Source organism: Zootoca vivipara, chromosome 5 (genome assembly GCF_963506605.1).
Source record: "Zootoca vivipara chromosome 5, rZooViv1.1, whole genome shotgun sequence".
Taxonomy (NCBI): Eukaryota; Metazoa; Chordata; class Lepidosauria; order Squamata; family Lacertidae; genus Zootoca; species Zootoca vivipara.
This window is the reverse complement of record NC_083280.1, coordinates 56,649,566-56,670,057: the sequence shown is the minus strand read 5'-3', so window position 1 is coordinate 56,670,057 and position 20,492 is coordinate 56,649,566. Positions and strand designations below refer to the sequence as shown.

At 43.4% G+C, this 20,492-nt stretch overlaps 2 protein-coding genes across 10 annotated transcripts in view; one reads left to right on the top strand and one right to left on the bottom strand.

Moving 5' to 3' along the window:
• FAM53B (family with sequence similarity 53 member B) overlaps window positions 1-8,733 on the top strand; it is a 119,276-nt gene extending 110,543 nt beyond the window's left edge. For all 8 annotated transcript variants that reach the window (XM_035137750.2, XM_060274815.1, XM_035137756.2 and 5 more), the window contains one exon: window positions 1,455-8,733. In XM_035137750.2, coding sequence (XP_034993641.1) covers window positions 1,455-1,820 — 366 coding nt within the window. In that variant the 3' untranslated portion in view covers window positions 1,821-8,733. The remainder of the gene's footprint in view (window positions 1-1,454) is intronic.
• LHPP (phospholysine phosphohistidine inorganic pyrophosphate phosphatase) overlaps window positions 1-20,492 on the bottom strand; it is a 165,487-nt gene that overhangs the window by 35,352 nt on the left and 109,643 nt on the right. The window contains exon 7 of one of the 2 annotated variants that reach the window (XR_009557607.1): window positions 19,940-20,087. Coding sequence is in view for 1 of the 2 variants with exons in the window: in XM_035137458.2 (XP_034993349.2) it covers window positions 19,991-20,087 (97 nt within the window). In the remaining variant the exon portion in view is untranslated. Of the gene's footprint in view, window positions 1-17,901; window positions 20,088-20,492 lie in introns of those variants that run through there. The other variant, XM_035137458.2, reaches the window with a different exon arrangement.

Below are 20,492 nucleotides of genomic sequence, written 5' to 3'. Positions count from 1 at the left end.
GCAGACTCACATGGGGGGATGTAAGAAGAAATGCAGGAACCGGTGAAAAGGGAAACAATAGTAGCTTTTCATTTCCTTCAGTTCTCCAGCATTTGCATGAACTTTGCTAAGAATAACTAATCTCTACTAGTGTGCCTTTTGGAAAAGGACACATGCGCCATCCCAAAGGGGCTGACCGAGCAAGATTTACTGTTGAATCGTTTTCCTGATCTTTCCTTTGGAATAACGATTTTTCTTCTTCCAAGTGTAATTCTGTATAGTGGTTAAAAATAACTAGTGACATTTTCCATGCTACTTGGAGATTGTAAAGCAGGCACCCCCAACCTGCGACCCTCAGTGGTCTGGGATGATGGGAATTGTAGTCCAAAACATATGGAGGGCCGAAGGTTGGGGATGCCTGTTGCAAAGATTAGCACAGGCATAGGAAAACTCGGCCCTCCAGATGTTTTGGAACTACAACTCCCATCATCTCTAGCTAACAGGACCAGCGGAGGGCCGAGTTTGCCTATGCCTGGATTAGCATCACCAATTCATGACGATATTGTGGTGAAACCAGCCCAAGGAAGTTGATGGAGCTAGGCTGTTGTGGTGGTTAAAGTGTCAGACGAGGAGCAAGACCTGTCAGGTTCACAAAAGCCTCTTGGTGGTGAAAGTCACTGGGTGAACTTAGGCTAGTCACTATCTTGGACCACTCAAGGTCAGCTTAGCCTACTTTACAGAATTGCTTCAAGGATAAGATGGGTTAGGGAAGAATCCTGTTTGCTGCCTGAGCACCTGTGAAGATGAAGGGGTTTGACATTAGCTACTACTATGGATGGGTTTGATCCAGAGTGGAGAACATGTAATGGGGCTGATAAAAGGTGACTTCTTCCTCCTGGTAGTCTCGCAGTCCCTGAAAAATGCTCTACGAGATCTGGGGTGCCCTGTAAATTTCAGTATGCTGTGGTACAGAGGACTGAGAAGAACCTTGAACATTTGGCAGTCTCAGCCCCCCCCACTTGTTCAGCAGGGTCCCCTGAATCTCACTAGAGCATAGGGAGAGGATGCCATAGGGCAGAGGGGATGAGAAAGCCATCTTCTGCCAATCCCATTGTGTGTGCTTAACTCTGAATCTAACCCAATAAAAACATACAGGATTGTAGCCAGTTTTGTTGTTCTACTAAGCACTTGCACACCATCAAAATCTGCTCCAGAAGGATAGAGGATCCTTCTGGAGTAGATTTTGAGGACACACAGGGAGCAGAGAGGAAGAGAAAGTCCCACTGTATGAGTGGAAGTCCATACAGACCATGTCAGATACAACCCACAAAATCTAACCCAATAAAAATATGCACTGCAGTGCATCTTCACTGGAGCCTAGCAAACATGTAATCTTAATGAATGACAGAGATATGCAGTATGAGCCAGCATCTTTGTTTCCTAATCGCAGTGTTGTTTTTCTTTTTCTTTTTCAGAATTGTCAGACTTTTAACAGCCTTAGCTGCCTTAGCATCACAGCGGATGATTGCTCTCAACAGAATCAGTTCTCACCTGGTATCGGCGGCACCAAGTCATGGACAACAGCATCCCTTTGCACCTTGGACGTCATGCCAGGCAGGACACCAGCCTGCACCCCTGTGCCAGAGCCACACTCAAACACAGAAGAATGTAAATCTAGCAAAGAAGATTTCTCCTATGAGGAATCAGAGTTTTGTGCCACAGAAGACGAGAGCAGTAGGAAAGAAGAGGACAACTCCTCATGGAGGAACAGTGGGACAGGAGGGGATAACATCTTTCAGTTGGATGGTGAATTAGATATTGAGCAGATAGAAAACAACTGAGAAGACAAAGTGGAATGATCTGTCTACATCAAACCTTTTAGGAGTGGTAAGATCTCACAGGTTGTCAATGCAGGCAGGAAAGTAAGTCCACATTTTTCTTCCCCACTGAAGGGTGGGAGAGGACAAGAAGCTTTGCCAAAATTTCATCAGGTATCTTGTTAAACCTTGAAACTCTTTTAGAACTACTGTAGCCCGTGAGGTTTTGCAAACATACTTTAGAGAAAACCTCCAAATTATATCAGCACATTAAAAAACAAAAAGCTTTGTGGGTGAATCAAAACTTGAAATTGTGGAATGTTAGAATAATAGCAACTAAAATGTTTTTTTTTAAAGTGTCTGGAACAGGGCTTAAACAAAAAGTAAGGAAAGACCAGAAAGTCTGTTGCTTGGCTTCATTCACAAATAGGCAACGTCAATATCTAGACAGGCAGCTGGTTCATCCTGGTTCATGGGAATCCTGACCCGCTTTGGCTTTTTGAACAGAGTAGAATATTCATTTTTTATTTTTGCTGTTGGACAATTTTCATTGTAAACTGCACCTCAGATAACCTTATTAAAGGGAATGGGCAAGGTGAAGATTAGCATTGTTCTCTGAATTCATTTTCTGTTGGATTATCTTTCAGGTAGCATATCTGATAAGATTCTACAAGGTCTCACAATCGCGACTTTCCAGTCCTTGCTGTAGAATCACAGTAGCCTTTTACAGTCTGCTTGCTCCATTTTTTATTCTGTAGTCATCAAGGACGCCATTCAAAGAGCGCACACATTATTTGCCCTGATCCAGTACAGCAAGATCCGTAGGTTTCCAGCCAAGGCAGGTATATATGAGCATTTGGACACACATTCTCATCAGTGCTCATTTGGTCCATGTTGGACCGACTGGATGCATAACCTCATTTGGGCCCTTCTCTCTTGTACCTTGCAACTGGAGCTGGATTTCAGGCCATTGTCTCGAGGAGAGGAACATACAAAACATTTGTGCATCCAGAAATTTAAATAAATGCCATAGCTAAATTGGCAGTGCTATATCCATAAGGCTAAACTGGTGTTTTGGTTCTATGGTGTAAATGCACAAGGATCAGAAGAGTTAGTGAATAATGGAGGTTACTGAGATTAGGGCTTGGCATCTTAAAATGATTATAAATTCTTTGATTATTATTTTCTGGAGTGGATAACATATAGTCTCTTAACTGTATTTTGTACAGCTTGTCACCACCGACAGAACTGGCATTATTAGCATACCACATTCATCACCAGAAAGAATGGAAGGTAACAACTTGTTTTGCATGTACAGCATCACTTTGGAATTGTTCTCACCTCCTAGGACTAAAAAAAGGCAAAATAGCAATAATAGGGTGTGTACATAACTTGCAAGCAGTTCCACCTTCAATGAAAAGCACTGACAAGGGGCACATGCAGTGATGTTACCACAGATGCCAGTTACAGGGCTTGGTTCCAAAAGAGGCTCATTGTTGAGTTTTCTCTTGGTCTTAGTCTAGTTTTCCTTTTACAACATACACTGGATATGTCTACCGTAGCAGAATTATTGGTTCAGCTGTCAAGCTAAACCATGGGTTGGCATAAGCAAGCCCTGGCCTTCATGCTCCCCTCCATCATGCCATTCTGCATTGCCTCTTTTGCAGCAAAACTAGTTTGCTGTAACATCCAAACCACTAGACTATGGTTGCATCTGCCCTCCAAACTAGACCAATAATGATCAAACTGTAGTTTGCAGCTGCGATTTGGTCACAGAATCATGGTTTGCAGGTTTGAATATAATGGCACATTATGCTTTTGTCCATAAAAAGGGGAATGGAATCAGAGCAGGGGAGAAGAGGTGGGTGTGCAAGCCTGAGGCTTGGTAATTCATGTGAACTGAGCCATTCTGACATTTCAGCAAGATTGGTAGTGATCATATAATTGATCATGTAAATGATCTCAAATAAGCAAGATAAGTGAAGAGTTCTAGATCATATGAGTGGCCAGATTCAATCTGGAATCAATCACAGGACTTTAGTATACAGATATAGGGAAGTTTCCCTGACGTATTTCTTAGACATACAAGCAATACATATACGGTGTGTCTTGGGGTTATTTTAGCTATGTGAGTTACATAGGACCTGTCTTTAGCGATGACGATGCTGATACAAAACACAGTTTGAGATGCTGATGTTCAGGTAGCAGCACTCCAGAATTACCTTCCACCTCTCTCATTGATAGTGGTAAACAATAAGCTTTACACTTTAGCAAGCATAACTCAGTTAAATAAGCTGTTCAATTATCTACATTTAACCAATGTTTTGTTTACCTATAGCAGGCAGAGGGGAGGGGACAATAGAGATGACATTTTTAATGACGATGACACCCTACTTTTTTTTTTTACTGCACTTTTCTCTGCAGTGGTGCAGATGTTTATGGCATCCAACACCACAGTAGATTCCATCCAAGCTTTAGATTTACAAATGTCCAGTCAAACTGCACAGATTTTTGTTGTTGCTATGTTGATTTCTGCTATTTCTTCCCTATCAGATGCTCACATAATGTGCAAACCAAAAAAAGATAGTAAACTAATGATAGTAAAGTAGGGAGAGGATTGGTTTAATTCTGAATGTCCTATATTATACAGTTTGATGCCATTCAAGAACCTGGTGAACATACCTATGAGCCCTGTGCTTCCCAAGCTCTCTGTTTGTTGCGTGCATGCCAAGTTAACATGCACTGCTGGTTTCAGCAATTGACAGAACAGGTGCTCAGCACAGTGACAAGCAGATCTCCCCAGGTTTCCTTTGGAATGGACTTTCCAAAATGATCTAAATTTGGCTCAGATTCAAGCCTGAATTTTTACACTCAGGCCCATTAATATCTCAGTGTCCTCTTAGTAATGTCATCAGGGGTGTGAACCAGGCTCCCTTCTTCCATTTCCCTTTGCAAACCTTCTGGTTGCCTATTTTCTCTGCCTCCTCCTCCTCCTTGTGGTGACTGTTGCCTTAATTACATGGCAGGAACATGTTGGGCCCAGGGAATTAAAGACTGGGAAACTGCAGCTCCCAGGACTTGTAGCAGCCTGGGTGCTTCTGTGAGCATGTATCCTGGGTGGCCAAGGTGCCTAGAAATGGCAGCTTCCCAGTTTCGTGTAGTTTCCAATCTCCACAGTGCTGTTGTTGCCTAATGAATACAGCCACCCTTCTTCTCATTGCCTATTTCTGCAGTAGAAGTCAAGAGGAGGCTGTGATGGAAGGAAGGCTGGTGCTGGTGAGCTCAGATGGAATCTGGCAGAGATTTGGGTTTTGCCTGTAGGTTACTTAGGAATTTTGGACTGGGGAAGTTCACACCTTGAAAACTCTACCGGTAGTTCAAAACGTCATCCATTTCACTATTGTGGATTGCTGAGACTGATCAGAAGAGGGGTTGTTGGATGTGTTGAAGGTTCCCCCCCCCCATAGACTCACCACACCCTGAAAGGGGATTCTTTACCTTCTAAATTTCTCTATGCTACAAAACGATATTAAGGCACACCCAAGCCTTCTCTGCCTCAGGAGCTGAAAGCTTTTTAGTTTGACCATATGGGTATTGCTGCTGCCTTCCATGAGAAAGCAAATGTCCACCTTTGGAGCTACCCTAGCATAACAGAGAGGGAATAGGGTCGGGTGTTGTGCTGCGATGAGTAGCAGATGAGTTGGACAGTATCACAGTATTGGTTTGAAATTGGTGTGATGTGTGACACGTTGAGCCCCTACCATTTACCATTATGGATTGCTTGCAGTTGATACTGAGGGCTGATCTCTTCCACCCATCTAACAGTTCAGGTGGACACGTTCTGTATTACGTTTTTGCCCATAGTAAAATGAGCACCTAAGCATTTCACCAATAAAGCAAAATCACTGCTGGGTTCACGCTGAACAGAAAAATGAAATCCCACTCATCTAAGCATATGAATACCAGTAGTCTGAGTTTAGTGATTAAATGCTCAGGTCACCATGGGCAAAAGCATCCAGGCAAGCTAACCAGCTCATGTGAATCAGTCCTCAGTAACCACCACAATCACAGCATTGTCTATAGGGCATACAGGGACAGTCTGAAAGCATACTGGATGTACAGGAATGAACACCATGTACACAGTTTAAAAACAAGTGTTTGTATAATCACTTCAAAAGGACAGAAGCAAAAAGTATTCAGTCGAAGTTGCATGATTTGAATGGTAGTAGAATTGATGGGCTATCTGGACCTGTTCAAATGAGATCTGTTCCAAAGTACTATAAGAATCCATGAGTCCAATATGGTACAGTCATGTTGGAGCAGTCTATTGTTTAAGGCGGCACAGAGATTCTGTGGCACATAGGGCTGTTGACCATTTTATGGATGGTGTAAGAGACATATTTCTTGTCTTCATTGGCCCTTCTGAATCTCATCCTGCAAAGAAAGTGCTCTTTGTCTGCCTTTTCCCCCGTTACTTTTCTTTTTTCAAACTCACTGGGTTGTATCCAAGAAAGTTGTTCCACTGCCTGCAGAGTATAGCTACCCCTGCCTCTCCTCCTCCTGTGAAGCCTCAAAATTGGGGTTTCCCCCCCCAACCCTCTGGAGCAGATTTGAATAGGGGTGAAGAAAGTTCTGTGCTAACAGAACAATTTCATCGTATGAAGCCAATGTATGTAGCCCTGAATGCAGCACTGCACCCACTGTCTCGTCAAGATAGTTGTAGACATTGGGTTGGATCCAGACTAAGTCTGCATACAGTGGTACCTCTACTTACGAATTTAATGCGTTCCGAACACACATTTGTAAGTTGAAAAAAATTGTAAGTCAAATCCCATAGGAATGCATGGGGGGGGGAATTCGTAAGTAGAAGCAACCCTATCTAAAAATTCGTAAGTAGAAAAAAATCCTATCTAAACCGCATCCAAGATGGCGGACAGAGCTCCATTCGTAAGTAGAAATATTCGTAAGTAGAGTTATTCGTAAGTAGAGGTACCACTGTACTTACATTGGGGTAAGTCTTATTGAGCTCTGGGACTTACTTATGAGTAGATATGCATAGGATTATGCAAATTGGCTGAAATTATGTCTCATTGAAATCAATGGGGCAAGATTGTCATGAATTAAGTCCAAAGTATTTCAAATGGGACTCGGTTCCACTCACTTAGTCTGCATCCAGCTTTCCCTCTTTCAATTTGTTTCATGCACCTGGTGTGACAAAACATACCCCAGCATGATTTGATCAGAGATCTCCCTAAATCTCAGTCTGTTATCATTGCCCAAGCACACTTTTCTTTAACGTAACCCTCTTACAGTTGAAGTAACTGTTCCTCACTGTGACATCTAAATGTGGGCTCACCAGCACAGAGGACATCTTGTGTCACCGTATTACACTTCCTGAGACAGCATATCAGTTCTTTTACGGCTAGCATGCATACGTCTTGGTTTATGACACTTCAGTTTTCCTTTAGTGCTACAGGGACGGCATTTCTGATTTTGGACTAAACTCACAAGGGCTTTAAGAAACAAAAAAAGGGCTGCTACCTACAACAAGCTAAATAAACACAGAGTAGGAAAGTGCCCCCAAAGGACCACTACCCAACTCTTCTAGCTGCAGTGTAGCGTTTACATGGCAGCAAACTCTCTTTGCCTTAGTAAAGATGCTTCGCTGCATTATGGCCTTACAATGGGCATAGCAGCATAGACACAACATACTGTTTGATTGAGGTTAGGCCAAGGTGGCATTTCATTGGATGGTATTGGTTTTGGTTTTGTATGATTTATGTACTGAAACTGAGTTTTTAAAAGCCTTACTTTTTTAAAATAGAAAGAAAACTTTGTGGATTTATGAATGTGTGCACGTTGGTGCGTGTGTATGTTTCTATGTATAGACACACATACGCACAAAGGTAAATATCTGAAATCTAGTATGTGTCTCGTGATCAGGGACATCCTCTTGACTGTGTTACTTTTCATAAAACAAGAGAAGCTCAGCTGGATCACCAGTTGTCCACATAAGCTGAAAAGTCACTGGTTGCCTCTAGTAGGTATTCCCAGGCTCCTGCTGGGTTTGTTCAATACTATACAGGTCACTTGGATCAGCTCACACAGCATATTCCTGCCAGGTGGATTCAAGAACCTGTTGCTGATGTTCTCTGTACTTTTATTTGTTAAGTAGTAAAGTCAGATCAGCAGGGAGATAGGCAATGGCTTGTTTATAACACAGATCGAGCAATCTGGACTTGAGTATTTCATGACAACAGCAATAAATGTTGAGAATTTCCCTTTTTTTAAAAAACAAACAAACAATATTTCAGGTGCAACATTTTTAGAGGATTTTATTCAATGAATTAGCACTGGTGAACCTGATTCCTTTGTATCTATTGCCATCACTCTTTGGAAAAGGGTTTCATGAAATCTTAAGATCACACAATGAAGATTGAATGAACAAAGGCAGAAAGGACATATTTCTGGTTTTGATTGTAATTTTTCACAAGGTAGCCTAGCCTCTTTGGCCAATAACATTGTGTTTCAAGTGCATTTTTAGATAGTTCTTACTGAACAGGACAAGATGAATTTTTTAGGGTTGTAGCAGTGTTTTCCAGCATTTGTTTTTAATGTTTAAGAATCAAAAGATGATGATGGCCAAAAAGCCTTTGGAAAACCATGAACTCTGATAGTGTGTGTGTGTACGTGTGTCCTTCCTTCTGTCCATGGTAATTGCACAGATGCAAACATAGTGACATGTATATGAAGTCAGCTCTGTAGTTGGTGTTACGTTTGTTTAAAATCTATTACTGAAGACTGTTCCTTGACCTGAAAATTAAGAAAGACTGCTGATTTGTTCTCTCTCAAATGACTTTATTGCACTATAGAGCAGCTCAGTCTCAGGAATTTACTTGTTACTTTGACTATGTAAATAAAGCTTTCTGATTCTGTACCCTGCGACCCAGCGCTTCTCTTGCTTGTGCCTTGTCACCAGTACCTCTCTAATTCCTTGACTTCTCTCTGGCTTAGTTCTCTCAAACAAGTCAGATGTCAAAGTTGTGTCCAAGATGTACTGCTTCAGTTGTTAGTTTTGGGTGTGTTCGGCTTATAACTGAATGCTTTTCTATGTGGAAACAATCTCTACATGTAGAAAACTAGCTGTCAGGGGAAATTCTAGACTAGAACCCTTTCTCTCGCTCCCTGACCCCATTGTTTTCTGCGAGTGAAGTATGGTTTTAAGAGAATTGCACCTTAGGATCTACATCTGAAGTTCAATTCTCAGCTTAAGGTCATCAGGTGATGGATATGCAGGTATAAATTAACCTACTGTCATCAGTAGTGCGAAAGCTTGTTAATGCATTATTTGGAGGGGCAGGGGGTATGGTTTGGAATGTGTGATGTTTTGTTGGGTGGTCCCTATTACCACACCTCTGCTTCTGTTTACTTCTCACCTGAACACAGCCAAACCATTTAGTTTCCATCAACCCAGATGACACAAATTTTGCTTATTTCCACAAACTGCTTCATGTTGAAGGCATACTGGGAATTCAGCAACCCAGTGCTGAGGAGCTATGATCTTGACACATATAGGGGATTTACTTGGAGTGGTGCAGCTGTCAAGACTTTAAAAATAATAATAATAATAATAATAATAATAATAATAATAATAATAATAATACCCCTGCTTTGTGTCAGGGGTAAATTGTTTTAACCATCCATGTGTACAGGTACAAAAAAATACCTGCAGGAACAACCAGAATGGGAAAAGGTAGCGGAAGGTGGGGAGGTAATGGCTGAAGTGAGTGGACAGAAAGCATAGAACAGAAATATTCAATCATGGACCACTCACTGGTATGAGTGGGAAGCAGCACAATACCTAAGAATAATCTAAAATGGAAAAGGGGAGTGTGACTGTGGACAGCTGAGTACCAATCCTGAAACCTGGAACTGAACTATCAATTTGTGTGAGTTGAAGCCCCACTCTTCAAACTCTCTCTTAAGGACATGATGTAAAAAAAAGCCTACTACATGAGGTCAATGGCCCATTCAGTCCAGCATCCTGTTCTCACGGTGGCCAAGAAGCTCACAGGCAGGACCAAAACATACCCTACTTACATCCTCTTCTATAACTAGGATGCCCCATGATGGGATTCCCACCCCTCTCTTCATAACTGGTGTATGAAAAACCAAGGACACTTTTATGAAACATGGGAACTGGCGGCTCTGACAAGTGCCCAAGTTCAGACTTGATGGAAGGGCTATTAATTCATGGGAGGCCAAATAGCAGCCCATGACACAATGAGATATTCATTTAGGAAGTGGCAAATGTATTAATATTCAGTTATTAAAGAATTTGAAGGGGATGCGAGGAGTGAAATGTGTTCCTTTCGACTCAAACGTCAGCACCATTCATTCCCAAAGCACCCAGCAAAAGACTTAAGCCCTCCCCATAACGCAATACTGTATGGACAGTCTATAGGTACATTCAGCCTTTTCAACTAACCCCCGAACTCTCAGGTCTACGGCAAACATTGCAACCTCTAGAGCCTCAGCTTGTAATAACACACATTTAGCACAAGCTGTTTCCAAGGGCATAAGCAAGAGGAATGATGGAGGCCAAGGCACGGCTGGTATTCTCTAGCAGAATGACTGAAGGGATGCATCACTAGCATCTGTGGCATCTGCATTGTCTAGAATCATGGCTGGAAACTTCTTTCTTATCATCACTGCCCTGGCCTGTCTGATACTCTTCAACAAAAATGGCAGCACCCTGATCTGCTTCCTCCTAATATACACCAAGTGAATGGCTGCTTAATTCCTGCACTGTATGAGAAGACTGAATAATTTTACATTGGGCAGGCCGTGATCATCTCCACCGGGCAGCGGCAATTTGATGCCTTTGCAAGGTGCTGTTTTTAAATTCCCTTTCTCACACCAGGACTTGTGAAGTGGGTAGAATCCAACTAAGGCCCCATCTGTGCTATAGATCGAAAGCAGTGTCATCCCACTTCAAAGTCATGATTTTCCCCAAAGAAGCCTGGGAACTGCAGTTTGTTAAGAGTGCTGAGAATTCTTAGAAGATCCCCTATTCCCCTCACGGAGCTACAATTCTCATGGTTCCCTGGGAAGAGGGCTTGACTGCTAAACCACTCTGGGTTTGTGGTGACAAGGCAGCAGCCCCTTACACTGGGCAAGTGCTAAAGTCCTGTGGCTAAAAGTCAGACTTTGATTGACTGGATCTTCAATGCACTATTTAAATACCACCCACCTTCTGCTGCAAAAGTAGCAAACAAATAGAGGGACAAACAAGAGGAAATGTTCCCAGGTAAGAAGAAATCCAAACTGAATTATCCAGTAATGGCTTATTTTCACTGAGTTAAAAAGAGTAGGAATATAATAATAATAATAATAATAATAATAATAATAATAATAATAATAATAACTTATTATTTATACCCCGCCCATCAGGCTGGGTTTCCCCAGCCACTCTGGGCGGCTTCCAACAGAAATATTAGAATACACTAATTTCTTAAAGATTAAAAGCTTCCCTAAACAGGGCTGCCTTCAGATGTCCTCTAAAAGTCTGGTGGTTGTTTTTCTTTTTGACATCTGGTGGGAGGGTGTTCCACAGGGCAGGTGCCACTGCCAAGAAGGCCCTCTGCCTGGTTCCCTGTAACTTGGCTTCTCGCAGCGAGGGAACCACCAGAAGGCCCTCGGCACTGGACCTCAGCGATGGAGGTGGAGATGTTCCTTCAGGTATACTTGACCGGAACTCTTCTCTGTGCTGCTACTTTTGCGGGTTCTTTTTTATTTTGTGAGAGGATGTGAGAGGTAAACTGGTTCCTAGTGCTAGCAACATTAAAATATATTATTTGTCCATTAATAGGCATCTCGCAGTTCTGTTCCCTTCTCCCTTTTCAGCTGCTCCACCCGATCCACTCTCCCACTCAGTGGTCCATCTTTTCCCTTTCAGTCTCTTTACATTCTGTGCCATTGAGTCCTTATGGTACTGTTCCTGGGGTCCCTGTGGGTTTCCTCCTCCCAAAGAAAAAATATTTTTGTACTTCTGCATACCTCAGGGTTCCACCAAGCCTGTCTGTACACCTTACTTCTGTGTGGGTTTTGCCATTTTCACTACGTAATGGCAGGCAATCTCCCCCCAAGTCCAGAAATGGAATATACGGCAATATATTTTGGCAATTTACTGGCTAACAGACGCACAGCTTTCATCATATCCTGAAAGAGAATTTAACAGGCCAGTTGTGTGCTGTATGAACAAAACAAAACACCTGTTTGTGGTAACCTTTGGTTCTTGTATTACATAGAATCCTTACCAGTTTCTGCCCCTTCTCCTATTTGGAACTTTCAACAGCCCAAGTTATCCTCTACCTCACTCTTAGCTGTCTGCAGCTGAGGCTAGCAGGCAAAGAATCTATTGCCACCCACCCTCCCACCCGCCCACAAAAGTCTGGTGCAAAAATAAATCTTTCCCTCACAGGTCCAACTTCATTCCACAGGGGAAGGAGGAGGGGTTTGAAAAAAAGAACAGAATAAAAATATCCTTGGCAAAGAGAAAGATGGAAAACACATTTAAGAAGCTTTGAAACATCAAAAATATCTGTGTGCAAATAGCTCCAGGAACATTAAGAAAATGTGCAGATGTTTGAGTGAACTCTCACATCGGGTGGCGAGTGTTGCCAAATACGGATCTGATAGCACACAGAATAATCAGATCATCTTCTTTTCATTCGCGTCTGTTAATATTGTTCTCTCAAAGGTCTTATTTATCCTCCAGTTCTACTGATGTACCCAATACTGTACTGCTCTGTACAATACAGAAAATGGTTTAGAAACAAGCAATCCAAACAAAACCTGAATGGAACAGGCATTCATTGGATCTGAAAATCCCACCTAAATTAGCTCCATGATGATCCTATCTAGGATTATTTTCTACCATTTGCATCCACTAAATGCATTATAAATACACATGAAGCTAGTAAGTGCACCATGGACCATTTCCCCTCCCTACTTGACTACTCCCCATGGAACTGTCCCCAGAGCATGTCAATTTTAAATTAAACTGCAGGTTATGGAAGTATGGCGATCTCTGGGTAAGTCTTCTACTGCTTCATAAAATTTGACAGTGCAGTACAGAATGAAGAGTCCTTCTAGAATAGCAGCTCTAACCATACAAAAAATGCTCAGTACAGAAGCCTAGCACAGGCCAAACAGTTCACAACAGCTTTGGTTTGGAGATAGCAGGGACAAGGGAGCAAAGGACAAAGGGCAGGGGTGGACAGACTTGGAGGTTAGCGGGTACTGCAACAGGTCAACTTCCTTATGTCCGAGTGCACTAGAAAAGTATAGCATGACTATATAGTCATGCTCAGTCACCACAACAAACTGATGCACATCCAGACACATAGTAATAGGTTGCAACGAACCATTTGTTCATTTGTCAGTGGCCACAGTTGGGGGAAGTATGGCTCCGAATACCAGCGGCTGGGAATCACGTGGGAAGAGCTCAAGTCCTGTTTATGGGCTCCCCATAATGTTCTAGAACCTAATAATGACACCCACAGATCACTCAATCTAGAACACAGGTATAGTTCTCACTGAAGTGGTAAACCTATGCCTGAGCCTTCCAGTCGTGACTGTATATAAAAGCTTATATCCCCCTAGAAGCCAAGGACACAGTCCTCAAAACTCCCCATCTTCCCAACCACTGCCACGATGGATGAGGCTGAACAAAACCGTCAGGAGTCAATATTGACTATCCTTAGGATTTATCTACAGAGAGGTTTGAAAGGGAATAAGAAATAAAAGTGCACCTATCCTGCCCTCTACAGATCACAAATACCAGTTACTTATCTGCACCTTTGATAATTCTTCACCCACACAGCAGATGGAACAACTGTACGGCCAGTATGAAGCATACAGTCAGGAGGGCATGATGCACACTTCCATTACACATATTTTCCCAAGCACCTGCCTTTCCACTTCCCACATGTAGTTTTGTGTTAATGAACTGTATCAACAGAGCAGGCAGCTCTTCTGCACATCTGCCACAGTGTACATTCCTCTGGGAAGAATGCCCAGCCTGGTTCCTTCCTACAGAATTCCACAGGCCCAGGATGCTGAAGCAGCTGCGTGCTTTTCCCTTGAGTAATTCATGCCACATTATGAAGACATTTGTCCGAGTGCAGCTGAAGAGTGAGTAGCAACATTCATAATAGCTGAGAACAGAATCATTTCTCACTCTTGATTTCTCACCTCACTTAATCAATACAGCAGGACTTGGGTAAGCCAACACTGACATTCCCTTCTGGGGAACTTTCCTGGAGGTGGTAGATGGGTCTGGAATCAGAAGTAGGCAATGAATGTGGTTTTTAGCTTTGAACAGTAGGCTAGTTTTACCTAAATTCACAAGACCCTCTCTATTCCCCCATCCAGGTAAGCGAGACAAGAAACCTAATCAGGGTTCAATGGCACATTCAAGCCAAGCAAAAACACGCAAGGATGGTACGAAGCTGAGCTAGCAAAGGGTATGGCTTGAGAGGGTGGCTGTCCAGGGAAGAATCCAAAGAGCTGGACAGAAACGCCCAGAGGGCCACTTTTCACCCCAAGACCTGAGGTTCCCCATGTTGGAATATTGGGGTGTAAATCACCAATATTCTTACTACTGCCACTGGCTTCGGTAAAGAAGACAGCAAACAATCGTAGGTGCTAATCTACGTTTATTCAGAGAGTGTGTGTTCAGCCATCACTCTCCAGTTCAGAAGAAAGTGAAAGTAGAAAGAGAACAAAGAACATCACATGACAGGAGATCAGGTTACAGCTTGAGCTCCTGTGTGGGAAAGTTACAGCAATCACATAAAGTAAACATTCATCCACATGCAGCATCTGTGCCATGCAGAGGATTTATGCTAACATCTCCCCTGAATCCTGAAATGGAAAAAGATGCAAATGTGAGAGCATCATTAAGAGAAGTGAACAGACAGTTGTCATAAACAAAATAGGACTTTCCTGCTGTGGAACTCTCTGAGACTGGATTGACCAGCTTTGGCTTCCAGGGGACCAGAGCAGTTGCTCTGTTGACAGAAACAGTGTTGCGTTTGACAACCTGTTGTTGTGGCTTAGCCTGTGTGACTGCTGCCTGTTTTGGAGTTCTAAGCACAGCTAAATTTGCAATTGCTGTGTTGGCAAACTCCTGAGAATACCTCTTGGGTCCTCTTCTAATCCTCTCAGACCTGCGTGAGAGGTGCAAATCCTGTTTACTGAGATTCTCCCCCTCAGGACTTTTGGGAGAACTCATACCAATGGTAAACAGTGGGTCAAGTGCTTCTAGCACTTTTTCATCATCCGATGAAGGTCTGTTAAAAACAGCATGAGTTCCTTTGTGTATGACTGTCTCCCCTGTGTCAGAGCTACTCGGGGTAGAGCCTTCAGCAAAGGAATCATTATCACTACAACTTGTGTCAGTGTAGGAATCATCAAAATCATTGGCACCTATGGGAAATTCATCAAGAACATATGTTTCTTGTGACGTAGGAGTGTGTTCTACCTCTTGAGTAAGAATCACCTCATTGGAAGAAGACAACATAACTCTGTATTGACCTTCCTCAAAACCCAATAGAATGCCTTGGACTGGGTTGCCCTCAAGCGAAGCCACCCACATTTTGGTTCCAAAAACCTTAGTGTTGCTCACATCAGGCTTATGTTGGAACAGAATCTCATAAGGAGAACACTTCTGTCCTTTAGGAACCTGTCTGAGCCACTGGTAAAGGAAAAATGAGATGCTTTCAGCCCACAGTTGTTCAGACAATCCTGAACTCAGCAGTTGCGCCTGCATGCCTGCTTCTAACTCAGTGTTAACCTTAACACATAAGCTTTTGTCCCAAGCTGCCTGGGTTTTGGCAAACTTGTGGTGAATGCCTTTGTCATCAAAAAAAGCTTGAAACTCCTGTGAAGTAAAAAGAGGAATGTCATTGGTCAATAAACATTCAATTTTACAACCATGTTTCAGTTCAACCTTAGCATGAAATTCAGAAAATTTCACAATAGCCTGCTGAGGCTTTTGCAGAGGATAAAACCACGTATACTTAGAGAAGTGGTCAGTTATCAGAAGATAATATTTGGCCTTGCCAAGGGACTTCGGCATAGGACCAAAAACACCAGCAGAAACGATCTGGAAACAACGTGTTAGACCTTTCTTGCTTGGTTGCTTCTTTGCCACCTTAGGCTCCTCTGGACCTGTTAAACAATCATCAACAACATTAAAACATGCATCACTTTTATCATAAGATAATCTGAAAAGGTTATCTTTGTCTCTGTGTCCCGTCAAAAGAACTTCTCCATCTTTAGAAATCACACAGGTGCCCCTGTGAAAACACAGCTCAAACCCCTTCTCATCAATTTGAGAAACACTGAAAAGGTTTTGCTTCAGCTCTGGAACAAGATACACATTACTGATACTCAAATTTAGAGATTTCAGAAAAATAGTTCCTTTTCCAATGGATTTCAAGGAATTGCCATCTGCCTGTGACACGATGGAGTCCAGCTTCTCAAAAGTCTGGAACAGTCTCTTGTCGTTGACCAGATGGTGCGAAGATCCCGAATCTATGATCAGATAAGACCCGTCGTCGTCTTGGTCATCAAGCTGAGTGAGCATTACAAGCATTTTGCGTGCTGTAGGGCCCTTGCTGCTGCCGCCGCCGCTGCTGCTGCCACTACCGCCGCTGCCTCGCCCCTTAGGCCCAGAAGCCTGTTGTTGACTTCCTGAGTCCTTCTGGGGTCGTCTGCATGTCTTGGCTGTGTGCCCAGGAATATTGCATAACTGGCATCTGACCACAGTTTTAAGGGCTTGTGCAGTCTCTGCAGATGCACCAGGTGAGGGTGAGTAGCGCTCCCCGTTGGCCTCCGCCTGTGCGCGGGTCCTGTCCTCCTCATTAAGCAATGAAGCATAAATTCCTGCTGCAGTCATTTGCTGAGGGTCTTGAGCCCCCAGCTGGGCTGCAATAGCATTATAGGACTTGGGAAGGCTATTTAGCACTGTAAAGCAATAAATGTCGTCATCCAAATTGACGTTTCTGTCAGCTAGCTCCTGGCGTAGTTGACGCATCTGATGCAAATGGGCTCTCAAGTCTCCTCCCTCCTTCAGACGCAAATTAATTAATCTCTGAAAGAATAATGTTGTTGATCCGGCGCGCAACCTAAGGTGCTCGTCCCGAAGATGAGTCCAAACATCATAAGCATTATCTAAGTTCCGAATATGAACCAGCTGTGATGGGTCCAAATGCAGAACTATTGTTGCCCTTGCCTGTGCGTTGCGATTCAACCACCTGTGGCCTGGCAAAACGGGCGGTGCGTTCTGAATCAACTCAATAAGTCCTTGCCGGATAAGAACACATTCCATTTTAACACTCCACGTTGCATAATTTGAGTCATTTAACAAAGGACACAAACTCTTGGGTGTTTGATCTGAATCCCCGGCTTTAGCCATCTTGCTTCTGTAAGCGTGCTGCTAGCTTCTGACTTCAAAGTACAAAGAAGCTGCAAATTAGGCTTTCGGCAGGCATCTGCAATTAAGCTGCTGCTTTAGAGGTTTTATTGCCGCTATAAATCCGTCCCGGTTACTCACTGCTCCGGTGATAAGGAACGCAGACTATCCGTGCACTTCCTCCCCTGGAACGCAGGAACCGGTGACTCCCAAGCAGGCGAAATTCCTCAGGATCAGCTGCTGCAGATTGAGGCCTCCTTGCCAGTTTACGCTTTTCAGAGGTCCGAAGATCGGAACCAGAGCTCTGCCAGAACTCTGCTACCACTGTTGGAATATTGGGGTGTAAATCACCAATATTCTTACTACTGCCACTGGCTTCGGTAAAGAAGACAGCAAACAATCGTAGGTGCTAATCTACGTTTATTCAGAGAGTGTGTGTTCAGCCATCACTCTCCAGTTCAGAAGAAAGTGAAAGTAGAAAGAGAACAAAGAACATCACATGACAGGAGATCAGGTTACAGCTTGAGCTCCTGTGTGGGAAAGTTACAGCAATCACATAAAGTAAACATTCATCCACATGCAGCATCTGTGCCATGCAGAGGATTTATGCTAACACCCCATCCCTGCAATAGAGAAATGAAGGTCATATATATGCTGCAGGCTAGAATCTCTGAGGCTCTGGTCTTCCGTTCTCACGGCCTTCAGTGTCTGAAAAGGTGCTGATTTTGCCACGCATCAGGCTCAGTAAGGAAAATGTAACGCAATCCTAAACACATTTACTGAAAAAGTAAGTTCCACGGAGTTCAATAGCGCCTACTGCCAAGGAAGTGTATACAGGAGTACAGCTTTGAGTGCCACCCATGAATCACCAATAAAGAGATATAAAAGCCTTGTTCTCAGTTAGAGCATCCCACTTCTGATTGCAGATCTGGCCTCAATAACTGACAGCTCCACACTAAAAGTTCCCCAGACAGAGAAAACCAATGTCACTAGGAGAAGGATTCTAGTCTTACTTTCCCCTTCAGCTGCTTTTCTGTATGTAGAGATTATTTTCCTAATAGAGCAACATTCAGTCACTTGAACCTCACTGGATGTGCCTAAACACAAGTTTACTACCTCAAGTTAGAAAAGTGTGACAATGCCAAGAATCTGACTAAAATGGTCCGAAAGGGACAATGGTCTTTCCATTTGCTGCTAAGTTTAACCAAAATGGTTCTGTTCTCCCTTTCCCAATCCATGAAGACTTGCACGCTGCAGCAGCAGCAGCAGCAGCAGCAGCAGCAGCAGCAGCAGAAAGCATAGTCATTTGGCTCCGAAATTGGGAAACCCAACACCAACTCTTTCGTCTTGGAGTCCAGCCACCAGAAGATAGTTCTCAGTGTGTCAGGCTATTCTTAGAAGAGTTAAACAATGTGATTAGACAGCGGCAGTCTGGTCGTGGGAGCCTGTGTTTCCTCCAAGACAATGAAAGTGAACACAAATGTGTGTGTTTCTCGGGATGAAGGTGAACAGAACTCATGACATTCCCAGAATGGCATGTGTGCAAAACACTATAGAGGAAACCTTCTTCAGAAGTGCTGGGCACTGATTTTACTCTGGATCCGCCAGGAGGGAATTGTGGTTGCATGCCAAACACACTCTCCCCCCCCCCTCTAAAATCTCAACTATCATTTGGACAGGCTTTGAAGCAGCCCCTCCCTTGCATAAGAAAGTGCTACTCTTAAGGATACAAAAGACGGACATAATAGAAAAAGAAAACCCAGGGTGGGTTCCTAAGCCCAGCTTTGTAACTGAGACGACAGGTGTGCATGCCAGTGAATGAAACGCTGGCTCAGGCACCTGTGCTGCCCCACCTCCTATACTTCAGGCAGACTCTGAGCCCCTTAAATAAAATGTTTTAATGAAAACAAAAATGGGGGGCCAGTGGCACTCCAGGTGTTGTTGGGCTACAACTCCCTTTGTCTCTGGCTAATGGCCAAGCTGGCAGGGGGCCTGTGGGAATTGGAGTCTGGCGACAAGGTCTTTTCCTGCACTACTGGGTGCTACCATTTCAGCTCTTGAACTTGAACAGGGCAGGTACATTCCTTCTGGATGCAGTGAGGATGCTCACAAAGCAGCTCCTCTGCTTTACACGTGTCCTTCACTCCAAGGAAATGCCTGCATGGGCGACTGAACTCAAGAGAAACCCCGAGTATGGAAGGCAACCTGAAAATGAAACCTCCCCATTCTCTGGTTAAGAATTGGGTCACTTCTGCGCTGATTTCTTAGGAAAGTGACCTAGAGACAAAGTGACCTCCCTTTGTGGGCTTTCTTCCAGGAAACAGAAAAACACCAGCCAGCACAGGAAGCAGGTCCCAGGCCAAGTACGGTAGTATGTGGCACAGATGTTTATTCAGTGATAGGACATGGTTAGACGTACCCAAAACAGTTAAGATACAAAAGATTCAGAAGGGTGGCAGCTATAAGGATGCACTAGGCTTCATTACTTTTTGCTGTAGTCAGTATTTCACTGTAGTTACTTGCAAAGACAAGTTAGAAAAATCAGACTTTTGAGGCATGTATGTAGTGCTCCTCACTGCAACATAATTACTGCATTTAAAAAAACTAGGTGAATATATGTAAAAGAGCTGAGCAGAGATGTGCGCAAAAGGTCACTGACCTCAAGTTAAGTCACTCATCTTTATGCCTTCAGTCACTCCTTGCAGCTCCATTACTTATGCAGTTGTTTTAGAATCACATCCACAGCTTCTGCAAGGTTGTTCACATAACCATCAGCCTTCACGTCTGGGTGGTGCTCATCACAAGGCCTGGGGAGGAGACAAAAGACAGAACGAACAGATGATGTCTTTCAACCAAGTGCAAATACATAAATGGTGAGTGACACAGTCTCAGGATTTGTGAACTAGATTCCCCAGGGCTTTTAAAGCCATCAGTAATTCAGCCCCCAGTTCACTATGAGTTGGTGTCTATACAACTTTGTATCAACAGAATTCCATGTAATTAAACAAGGATGAATAAAAGGTTTGGAGATCTTCCAGCTCTGAAGTGGGGAATCTGTGACCCTCAATTGGACTCCAATTCCCATCAGCTCTAGCCAGCATGGCCAATGGTCAGGGATGATGAGAGCCCAACAATATCTGAAGAGCCCCTGTATTTAATGAATACAAAGAAGGGGACATAATATTTATGTAGCAATGCCTCCAAATACAACC